Source organism: Amaranthus tricolor, chromosome 10 (assembly GCF_026212465.1).
Source record: "Amaranthus tricolor cultivar Red isolate AtriRed21 chromosome 10, ASM2621246v1, whole genome shotgun sequence".
NCBI classification, from domain to species: domain Eukaryota; kingdom Viridiplantae; phylum Streptophyta; class Magnoliopsida; order Caryophyllales; family Amaranthaceae; genus Amaranthus; species Amaranthus tricolor.
The window spans coordinates 13,245,931-13,258,140 of NC_080056.1; the positions used below are offsets into that span (position 1 = coordinate 13,245,931).

The 12,210-nt window shown below is 33.1% G+C and overlaps 1 protein-coding gene across 1 annotated transcript; it reads right to left on the bottom strand.

Moving 5' to 3' along the window:
* Positions 1-7,739: 7,739 nt before the first annotated feature.
* LOC130824857 (uncharacterized) lies at positions 7,740-8,621 on the bottom strand. Its single transcript, XM_057689874.1, has 3 exons — positions 8,370-8,621; positions 7,948-8,256; positions 7,740-7,904 (listed from the first exon to the last, which is right to left on the bottom strand). The coding sequence occupies exons 1-3, from the start codon at positions 8,619-8,621 to the stop codon at positions 7,740-7,742; spliced, it is 726 nt and encodes a 241-aa protein (XP_057545857.1).
* Positions 8,622-12,210: the final 3,589 nt, after the last annotated feature.

Consider the following 12,210-nt stretch of genomic DNA (forward strand, 5'->3'; position numbering starts at 1 on the left):
ATCCCATCACTTAATAGATATGCTTGAAGAAATTAGATCAATGCTAATGCAGAGGATGGCTGATAAAAGGAAGAGGCATTGACGAAGTGGAAGGGTTTGTTATGTCCAAAGGTACAAACAACGTTAGATTCAGAGAAGTAAGAAGCAGCTAAGTGCACTGTCATTCCTTCAACATCAACTCATTTCCAAGTAGCCCATTATATGGATGTTTTAGAGGTTGATATTGAAAATAGAATTTGTACTTGCAGGAAATGGGATTTAAGAGGGATTTCATGTTGTTATTGAGTTGCATCTTTTTTTTACTTGCATAAGGAGGTTGAGTCATACGTTGATCAGTGTTACACTAGAGAGGCTTATTTGAGAGCCTATAAAGGAAACATCAATCCTTGTATTGGCGAGAGGCATTGGCCAAAAATTACAAACCGATCGATCCTCCTCCAATTAAGATTGGTCCTGGTAGACCACGAAAAAACAGAATCAAGGATCCGCATGAAGATCCTAAAAAACCAGGAAAGCTCTCAAGACACGGCGTTTAAATGACATGTGGCATTTGTAATAAGGTTGGACATAACAAAAGGAAGTGTCCGGAAAAGAGTAAAGCGATTGAGCAACCACATCCATTGAAGAGAAGTAGAGGAAGACCGAAAAAGATTGTTGATGTAGCAACCAGCACACCAGAGTTATCCCATCACAACATGTCTGCACAACCTAGTTCTTTAGGTAAAGACAACAGGACAATTAGAATAGGGGAAGGGAGTAGAGGAGGTAGGACTGGTAGTGTAAGCGGAAGGAGTGGTGTCACTACTGCTAAAAGGGAAAAGCCTAAGAAGAACCCTACTGAAATAGTATCAACCCAAGCATCGACAATAAAGAATTGATGTTGCAAGACTAAGTGTCATTTTGTATACCATTATGGTGTAATCTATAACTTAGAACATTGTTCAAATATTGCATTTTGGAAAACATTTTAGCACTTTTGTGTGTAAGGAATGCTTATGTATGTAAAGGTAATTCTTGAAAACATTTTTTACCGTGCTGTTGGAAAACATTTTGGAAAATATTGCTATAAGATGTATGGATTGAGGCTATAATTCTTGAATCGAAGAAACTTTGTTACACTTTTTCATTACATTGGATTTTCAATACATGAAATTCCATTACATGATCAAATTCTTATACTTAGATTAACATAAATAAGAACAATACAAATAAAACCCATGATGCAACAAATACAAAACTTAATGCTTTTTGTGCATTTACATATTCAACAACTTTCAATTTCAACATAGCTTCACTTTCTTTCAACTTTGCATTCTTAGCCTTCAATTTCCTTATTTTGTTAATCAACATAGCTTTCTCTTCTTCCAAACAGGAAGAAATTTCACTTGAATACTCTACATCTTTCTCCCACTTAAAAAATTTGCAATCTTGTGCCTACATTTCAAATCAAATCATGAAACCCTAATTGATAAAGAAATTAAAAATTAACATAAAACAAAATAAAGATATTGAGAAAAATAAACTTACTGGCCAAAATGCACATCCATAAAACCTCTCACCAACCCTTGTTTCTTTTTTGACTACTTGTAATTTAGCATGAACACCATGTTTACATAAAGGAATTCCTTTTGCAATTGATGTTCTAGATTGAGATGATGACGAAGGAGAATACATGTTAAACATCAAATTACTTTAGAAGTTAAAATGAAATTGGAAAAAAAAAATTGAGAAGTTGGAAGAAGTAATTAAAATGGAAGAGTAAAGTGAGGAAATGAAGGAGATGAAGCCTGTTGTCTAGTATAAATTGATGAAACTGATGAAGAAAATGAGGAAATGACCGTTTCTCCCGGTTATAAACCGATCAGGTATGCTAGCGGAAAACACATGTTAAACTTCGTATTATTCATGGTTAATTGTAAGTTCGTATTATTATTGGGAAATCAGTGAAAGTTCGTATTATTCAGGGTAATTTTTCCCTTAATAAATTAAACTTTTAAGGTGAATTATTATGACTAGTTAGCAAATTTAAGTTTATTGTAGAATCTTACGATTCTACGATTTGATTGTACCGGTTTGATTCTATAGGTCTGAATGATTCTAAGTAGAATCCCGATTTTAACAACTTTGGGTAATGAAATATTTTCGATTATTATAGGTAATCATAGCGTTCTCCTTTCTCTCTTCTCCTTTTTTCTCATAAAAAAACCCTAGCCTTTATTGTTAATTTTAGTTTACTATCAACATTAGCTAATGGTTGATGGTAAGCCCACAATCTCTTTATTTTTGTTTTTTTTTAATTATAAATAAAATCCATTCTTTCTATATTATACAGTTATTCTAATCATTTATTGGATTCATTCAATCTACCCATATATTGGGTTTTAAAGTCTCTCATGGTGAGAGTTTGGAGTCTTATTATCAATTCGATGGTAAAAAGGTATATGACATCATGACGGGAATATAATTAATGGTATCAAATTTATTACTATTTCAAAGCCACACAAAATCTAAAGACCACCTCAGAGGAGGTTGTATCAATAAGAGATGTGATAGATGGAATGTTTCAGTGTTAGAGCTCATTTACAATGATCGTGACTTTTTCGATATAGAAATTTGTTTGATTAAAATTGTTATGCATTTGATTGATTGTTACTCTGTTGTAGATGTCAGATGACATTTTTATCAATTAATTTTTAGTTCCTTAAAAAAAATGTGATCACAGCGTTTTACTAGATTATAACTGTGATTTGTATACTAATTAGAATAGTTACTATTAATCATAATCAAGTCCTAAGTAGTGATTGGATTAAATTATATACACCCTCTGTTTTCATTTGTTTTCCATTCATTTTTTATGCAATTCCAATGCAACTTAAAAATTAAATTATTTTAAATGTGAGTTTTTAAAAATTCTTAAAAGTTGATATTTAAAAAATATATATATATTGAGATGAATCTATCAAGATTCATAGTCAAAGTTTGATATTAAAATGGGTAAATTCTATTTGAGAACAACATAGGAAAACAGAGGGAGTATAACATAAGATGCTTATTGGTATTATGGTGGTAACTGGCAAGCATATTGTATCTAAAACATATGAAGAGATATTTATCTTCGTTTTGTTATTTGGAACTTAAGTAATGCATATGAAAATATAAGAGTGAGTTATTCGGATAAAAACCATAAACCAAATCAGTCGAAAACACTAACGGAACAACGATTCTAGGGAAGTGACTTTAAAAGTCGGATTGTTAAGAGTTAAAAAAATTTATATTCTTTCTGGTAAATTAATGAAAGCTGGAATTTATTGTAAGGAATTTTTCTAACATATTTTATATTAATATTTGTCACTTGAGTGATAATCTAGATGAAATTGTAGTATTTGAACATTTTCGCAGCATAGTTGATAAGATTAATAAAATTCAATCAGTGATAGGTAACAGAACAACGATCCTAGATAAGATAAAAAAGTGACTTCAAAGATTAAGTTATTTATAATTAATTAAAAGTTCAGGTTATTCTTGAAAAAAATTGTAAAAGCTTTGGTTTTTTTTTTTTTTGAGAATTTTTCCAAACATATTTTAGAATAATATTTCTCATTTGAGTGATATTCTAGAATTATAATATTTGGACATTTTCTCATAGTTTATAAGATCAATTAATTATATAAAAAACAAATTTTAAAAAAGCTTGAATTTGAAAATATCTGTATGACATGAGTATCATAATCAGGATTTATTGAGACGATTTTATTTTTTTATATTTGTATATATTGCTAAATGGGATATAGTTAAGGATTAAAATTTATAGTGTCAAAACTTAATTGATGAAGATTGAAAATCTTATGATACTGCTGCCTAATTTAGTCACATTTTGATTTTATTTTAGAGAATGGAATCACAGAAAATTCCTTGATAATTAAACACAATAATGATAATTTGTATACTTGAATTATTGTTTAAAAATCATATTTTGATGTATGTCAATACTAAAACTTTTTGTATTTTCCTAGTTTCTATACTAGTTTAATTATAAATTAATATGTAGAGCTAGAGAATCAAGACTTGTCTTAAATGGAGAGAAAATTCTACTTTCTAGTAAAGGTCTGATGAGTTTGATTGTCACCTAAATTTCTCATTCTGTTAGCTTACCTTGTAATAAAACAAAAGGAAAAATTTGTTTCTAAAAAGCTAACAATTAGCTTATCGGCAGATAAAGGGTTTATCTTTAGTTTATTCTAGAAAGGGCAGACAAAGGGCTTTCAGGTAAGTGATACCTATATAATAACTGATTTCCTTTGTAATTAGTTAAAGCTTATAAATTTGTAGGGATGTCGAGTAACTTCTTTCACCCTACTTCTTCTTTATTTCATATTTCTCTCTCTTTGTCTTTCTTTCTCTATGTTTCTCTCTCTATGTGAAAATGAGTGGATGTAGTTGTTCTATTCGCGATAAGAGCTCAAATGCAAATGATATGTTTTCACAATTTGGAGGAACATGTTTAGATGGAATTGGATATTTATGAAATACATACACATTTACTACTCTATTTTGAATTACTGTATCATACAAATTGATAACTTCATTCTCCCCATCCATTTTCCCTAATCCATCCTTCAAACTAAAATCTGGAAGCAGGTAAAAAATTCCTTCTATTTCTTTATCTCCATTGCTTCTAACAACTAAGTTCATCAAGTATTCCATTGACAAATGATCGGTATCTATTGCAAATATTCTATCAAAACCTTCAATATGCATAATAGAACCTTTGGATTCCTTAAATTTACCCCATTAACAAATTCTAATAGACATATTAAACTCCATTGTGTTCATAAACTGAGATAAAACCCTAAAATTCAAAATTGCATATGTACAAAATCAACTTTCTACCATAAATTGAGGAAAACTTAATTTCGATGCAAAAATTCGAACCATTTAAAGCAATGTTGCAAGGTTTGATTGAGCAATTAAAAAGAAATACTAACTTCTAATTGTACGTACTAAAGATGTTTTTGAAAATAACTTTGCAAAGTCGCAAAATGGCCCTTCTCAATCGATCCTTAAACCAAGTATTAATGATCTGCCATAGAAGTACTGAAGAAGTTGATTGCAGAAATTTTTTTGGTTGAAGAACATAAGCTGCATGTGAAACGATAAAATGAAAAGATTTTGAATTTATTTTTGACAATTTTGTAAAGTGACAGCTATAACAGTGTAGTAGACTTCATTAAATGGTTTCCCGGTTGACAGTTAAAAAGCCCTTTATTTGGAAATGAAGACGTATAGGTTGACCCTTTGTAGAATAAACTAAAAGTTAGCCTTTTATCTGCAGACAGATAAAACATTAAGTTTTTCAAAGAAAATTTTCCTTAAAAAAAGGAGGGTCATTCAATGACAATAGCCAATGGTTCTAATGTTCTACTTTGATCTCTCATATTCTAATCAATGTTGTTAAAATCACGATTCGGATCGTAGAATCGTACGATTTTACGATTCAAATACACACTAACGATTCAAATCGTTACTAAAATCGGAATCAATTAGAATCGCAAGTACAATCGTAGGAATCGTATAAAATCGTAGAATGCAACTAGAATGATACGATTCTATCGATTCTATACGATTCTAATAGTTCTCCACAAAAATGCTAAATTAGGTCTTAGCCTACCCAATCAACTACATCCATGGACCCTAACTGCTACTTTTTTTTTTTTTTTTTTACTTTTTAAAGATTAAATTGAGACTCATGACCATAATATCACTGTTTTATGAACAAAACACGTAGGAGTTGAGACATTTAGCTTTTTAATGATATTTTTTGCTAGCTTCGAGCTATATTCTTTTATCTACATTGTCATACAAGACTTCGTTTCATTTGGTGTTACCAACTTATTAATATGTAAATTGGTGTTCATAATAAATAATATTTGCATTATTAATTGCTAAAATTATTGAGCTAATTCAGTTGGTGTCATAAAATTACTAGGTCATTGAAAGTGTTACAATATACTGTGGCTTTGATAAAACTATTATACTCCCTCCTATTCCTCTTATGTGTCCCATTTTCTTTTTGGGTCAAGTTACACTGATTGTCCCATTTCTATTTTTAGTATAGTTTATTTTACCTTTATACCCGTAGAAGTTTATTCTATTCTCAATTATATCTTCCATTACCCATACTAATTTCACTCCCTTATTACTAATCAACAACATCTAAAATCTAATTAACACACCCTCCCATTAATCATTCCCTCCTTCTTTAAACTTAAAACCTACCCATTCCCATTTGGTTTTTCGTCTAGTTCATATCAGAACCCTAGATCTGGGACTTTTTGTTCTTCATCTCTTTGTTCTTTAAGAACCCTAGATCTGGGTGAACATCTTCTTCATATTGCACTAGTGTTCTTCTCCCTCTTCTTTTGTGCTTTCGTGTTCTTATCTCTTCTCATGGAAAATCGTAAGTCTCCTCTGCAATCACCCCTGAAGAACCCTAAGTCGCCTTTGAACTCACCCCTGAAGAATAAGAACTCGCCATTGAATCACCCCTGAAAATCCCTAACTCGCCTAGTTCTTCACATTTGAGAATCCCCAAATCCCCTTACAAATCGGGTTCTAAGATTGAGTTTAAGGGTTTTAATGATGGAAACCCTAGATCTGGGCTGTCATCATTTGAGGATGAATATTTTAATTATTATGATGACTCAACTTCTGTTGAGATTGATCCTAAATGGGTAAGACAACTTAACTCTGAAGATGAACCCATTTACACACCTGAGCCTGAAATGTATCCTGATCGTGAATATTCTTCCGCTGATGCTGTATTTTCGAATACTGATTGTGAAGAAGAGGATTGGCTTGATAAGCTTGGTCCTTTCTCAAGTGAGTTTCTGTTCTTGTGGGTGCATGTTGGTATTGACTGATGATGATTGTTTATTAAGTCGTTTTTGATGCATTTTTTTCCTTTGCTTTGTGAACTTCGAGTGAGAGCAATATTTAGCCACCTAAAGTCGAACATACGGGGTTTGGATTGTTTTCCAACATTTTAAGCGCAGAGACGTTCGATTTCAACTCAATGATTTGAAAAAAAAATTGTCTAATTTACCTAAGAGTACTGCAAACAACCAATTTTTTCATTAATCTATATATAAATACAAATGTTTCATTTTAAACAACATAAACGTTTTACATTGTTGTTTAGATCTAAAACATCCCATGTCTAAGATCCCAAAAATATGTCCAAAATCAAAAGGCGTCTCATTTGAAACTTGTTGCTGTGTTTGTGTGCTGTTGTTCATGTGTTGCTGGTTTATGTGTTGTTGTTCATCAGTTTCTGTGTTGTTGGTTTTCCATTGCTGCTCCCAAAAGTAACTGATGTTTGAAATGTTTACATTGGTTGTTGTTGTGCTGTTGTTACTTGTTGTTGTGCTGTTGTTAGTTGTGCATACACCCAAAAATAAGTGATGTTTTGTTATATGGCCCAAAAGGAAGATCACCCTTCCATCATTCTTGTTGTTGACCTTCTTGATCAGTCAGCTGGCTTGTTTTCCCTATGTGAATGTTCTCATTGACTTGCACAATCCCTTGTTCAATGCCCCCTGCATAAACAATCAGTTCCACATACTGATTCATTGTTTTTGAACTTAGTTTTGTGAATAAATGTTAAAGTGAATCAACAACCAATTGTTTGTCAATACTGAGGTAATCTGGTAAAGTGCCTTCCCTTACTGCCTTTGTTTTGTTCATGTGAGGAATGTGATAGTCGAATCCTCCTTTCTTTTCATCGCCTCTATCATACATGCTTGTAATGTGATGAATACAAACTTAAGACACTGTGGACTTAGATTCTCAAAAGCATTATTCACAGCCCTAAGTAACTGTGTTACATTGTAAGCAGCTTTTTGATACTGTAAAGCTTGAATGGATCTAAAAAAAACCTAAATCTAGTACATTCATGTCAGGGGAATTTGATGGTTGTTGAACTAGTTGAATGTAGAACCCATCTTTCATTGCCTCTTCTAAAAATTCTCTGTCATTATGTGCTATATGTGGTTTGGCATTGTCTTGTTGAATGTAAATATGCTTTGACAATCCTTCAGGCCATTTTGCTCTTATGGTTGGCAGCACATTAGTGATAAGCATTGCTCTAATATGTTCTTTCATGATTGATTGTATTGGTTTTGTTTCCAACTCCCCCCTTTTCCTGTTCTTGGAGCTTCTTTTTGCTGGCTTCTGTGTAATAAATGGCCAAATGCCTATCTTACCATAAAAAAAAAATCACCATCAGTTGTAAATATTAGCTTTGCAACAGCACACATAAACATGATTTTTGGAATGAACCTCTTTGATTGACACTTTCTATGTGGTTCTACTTCACCCGGAGCTAGATAATAAGTCTGTGTCTCTCGGGTTAGATAGAAGTGTTTTTCATCTATGTGAACAACATTAGTGTATGGTTGAAACTTGAATGCATCATTATGTTCATCATATTCACATTTAGATAACGCAAAACTTAACCTGTGTAGCTTGTTATTCTCATTCAAAGTTGGTTTGATTGTGTTTGTGTGCTTCCTTATGACTATGCTCTTCTTCCATCTACATACTGTGGTTTGTGACACCCCCATCTGCTTAGAAATTGAATGTTGAGTACATTTGAGTTCATATTTGATGGCTTTAAATTTTTCTTCATCAAATTCAATTTTGTTTGGTGCATCTCTTCCTACTCTCTTGCTGTTGTTAATAACTGTGTTGTTATTCCTGATTTGCTTTTTCACTTCATTCCACAATCGTGTGATTGTTTTCCTACACACTTGAAATTCAGTGGCAAGTGCATTGATTGTGCCTAGCACTGGTTTGCCCTTCTTATTTAATGTTGAAAATAGCCTTTACATTATTTGGATTCTTTGTTGTGTAGTTAGGTTTTTTGAAGGAGCCATTTTTTTTTTGGTTGGATGTGTAATTAATGACTTATGTTTGGTGTATTTATTGCCTCTGATGTGGTCTGTTGTGCTGAGATTTATGTTTTGGCGCCTAAATTAATTTATAAAATGTTGTGGTGTGTTTGTTCTTCATGCTACTGTGTTGGCGCCAACATTTCGTTCCGGGTTATTTTATCTTATTGGCGGCAGTTTCTGATTCACTTTAATTTTTTGGACATTTTAATTTGGGTTTCTAAAACATTTTGGGTACTGTGATGAAATTTTTAGTTGAAAATTTGGTTGTTTACAAATCGGTGGCTATTTATAAAATTAATAATGCGTCATTTTTGGTAATTTTGGAAAACTGAAGTCAATGATCGCAAAAAAATCCGCACTCACATGATCAGTAACGACTGTAACTACAACGAGGCCGTCGAAGAATTGAGAAGGCCAACTCAAATACCGTAATGCTTCTATGTAATTTAATTTAGTACTCGGAAAAATTTATGTAATTTCGAACGATTATTGTACATGTAGGACTTATTTATGTAATTTCGGTTTGAAGTAGACGGGCGATGTAATTTTAGTGTTGAACTGAAAAAAAATTTGGACTATTGATGTTAAAAAAATTCAGCTCTTAGATTTGGTTAAAAAGTGCTTGAAATTAGTGGAAATCATTAATTCATTAATCTTTGCAATTAAAAATCCATAATACCACTCTCACTCTTACCCTTAGGGTCCCATTTTTACTCACCTTAAAATCCGTGAAAAGTCAAATGAGACTCCTAAAAGGAATTTGAGGGAGTATGTTAGATCACTCTGCTTAGTGATACTTGATCATTGTCAATGTATCTATTTAGTGTTTGTGTTTTATTAAAATATTAATTATATAATTAGTGTATATCTTATTATGTTTGTTAATTCATTAAAATAAGGGGAAAAGGCAACAAATAAGAAGTATATATGTATTTATTGGATTAATAACAAATTTATTAAAATATTAAATGAATTTTAAGTGTCATATTACAATAAAAATGGCTAAACAATATAAATTAGCAATTAATCTTTTTATTTTTGCAAAATTATAGAATCATTCAATTCTACGATTTGATTCTACGATCCGATTCTAATACATGTTTTTTAACAACCTTAATTCTAATAAAATATTCCATTTGATTTGACATATTTTTCGACGTACTATTTCAGTTTAAAATATTACTAATTGTGTATGTATTTGGTGAGTCTATTCCCTCAATATTGCAAAATAAAAAAATAATTCCCACTTTCCATAAAATGGGAAAGTAATTCCCACTTTACCGTCCACGTAGGATTATTTGGTAATTTTTTTATTTTTAAAAAAAAAAATTTGGGTAAACCGCCACTTGAAGTGGCGGTTTTATACCTGTACAAAAAAATGCGAACGAGGTTGACTCTTTAGATCAGGAGGATGAGCATATTGATTCTGATTCAGAAGAGGATGATGAAAGAAGAGAAGCTCTAGATGCATGGATGAGGTTGATCAAAGATTGGCTTAGAATTGATGAGGTTGATCAAAGATTGATTGATGCATAGATGACCTGGAACGATGACAACTCCATGAATGAAAATGGAGACTTTAGGATAGGGCAAGAGTTTAGCTCCTTAGACCACCTTAAGAAGAATGTTAAAGCATGGGCGATTTCTAATAATAGAAACTTCCGTGTAATTGAGTCGGAGCCTTCAAAGTACGTTATCCAATGCACTAATGCGGAGATTATAGGTTGTGAATGGAGGATGCGAGCTGTTATGACCGCAACGGGATCATTTAAGATTGTGCGATATAAGGGTCATAATCAAGATTGCTCAGTACATTACAGTGACGACCATCCCCTCCTTACTTCTGAATTTGTTGCTGATCTTATCGTGGATATGATTAGAGTTGATCCAGCGCTTAAGGTGAAGTCAATCGTTAATTTTGTAAAAAATAAATACGGATTTGTAATAACATATAAGAGAGCTTGGTTGGCCAAAAATAAGGCTATAACAAAAATGTTTGGGGATTGGGATAAGTCCTTTGAGGAGCTTCCACGGTACGTGCAGGCATTAATGCAATCTAATCCAGGAACAGTGGTGCAATGGGAAGTCCAACCGACAATGGATCCTACCAAAGTGATGTTTCAGCGAATGTTTTGGGCTTTCGGACCATCCATTAAGGGTTTTCCCCACTGTCGTCCCCTTATTTCTATAGATGGTACACATTTGTACGGAAAGTACAGAGGCACACTTATGATTGGTATGTCCATAGATGCAAATTCTCAGTTGTTCCCACTTGCCTTTGCCGTTGTGGAGGGAGAGAGCAACGACACATGGAGTTGGTTCTTGGATTGTATAAGGCATTATGTCACTAAGAGGGACGGCTTATGTGTTATATCTGATCGTCACAAGGGAATTTTGCATGCAATGAACAGAGTTGGAAAAGGTTGGGAAGAACCATATGCATTCCATCGATTTTGTAAACGTCATCTAGCTTCAAACGTGCATAAGAAGTTTAAAAACATAGCGGTTAAGAACTTATTTGGAAAAGCTTCTGAACAGACAAATATTCGGAAGTATAATTTCTACATGAATCGCCTTAAAGAGCTTAATGAGGATGCGTACAAGTACTTGGTGGATGGTTCTATTCCCGAGCGCCAATGGACTTTGATTCATGACGGTGGGCATCGATATGGAGTGAGAACTACAAACATGTCTGAAGCGTTCAACGGCGTTATGAAAGGGGCCAGGTCACTCCCAATCACTTCATTAGTTAGGATGACATTCTACCGGGTAAACAAATACTTTGCCACAAGGAGGGATTTAGGGAGAAGCAGATTAGATAGTGGACATGTGTATGCGAAGAAACCAAGTGATACGATTGATAAGAATGCTGAAAAAGCACGCTTTCATGATGTTAGGATATATGACACAGTGCGTGGGATATTTGAGGTCACCACTGGTTGTGGCAATAGGATAGCAGGAAAAGGTGGAAAATCCTACATGGTTGACCTCACAGCAACATCATGCACATGTCAGAAACCAACCATCTTCAAGTTACCGTGCTCACATGTTCTTGCAGTATGTCGAGCTCGTAACATATCGTACGATGCTTTTGTGGACCCTTCATTTCGCACTACAAAATACGTATCGACATATACGAAGTCTTTCATGCCCGTTCCAGACATGTTCACTTGCGATCCTTGGAATGGTCCTACAGTTGTTCCAGATCCCTCAACGAAGCGTGCAAAGGGTCGTCCGCGATCAACTCGTATATGGAACG

Coding starts and splice junctions, on each gene's coding strand:
- LOC130824857 (XM_057689874.1), bottom strand. CDS start 8,621: ATGGGGGTGTCACAAACCACAGTATGTAGATGGAAGAAGAGCATAGTC. Junction 8,257..8,369: donor ATTATCTAGCTCCGGGTGAA/GTAGAACCACAT, acceptor TTTTATGGTAAG/ATAGGCATTTGGCCATTTAT. Junction 7,905..7,947: donor CAAATTCCCCTGACATGAAT/GTACTAGATTTA, acceptor CAAGCTTTACAG/TATCAAAAAGCTGCTTACAA.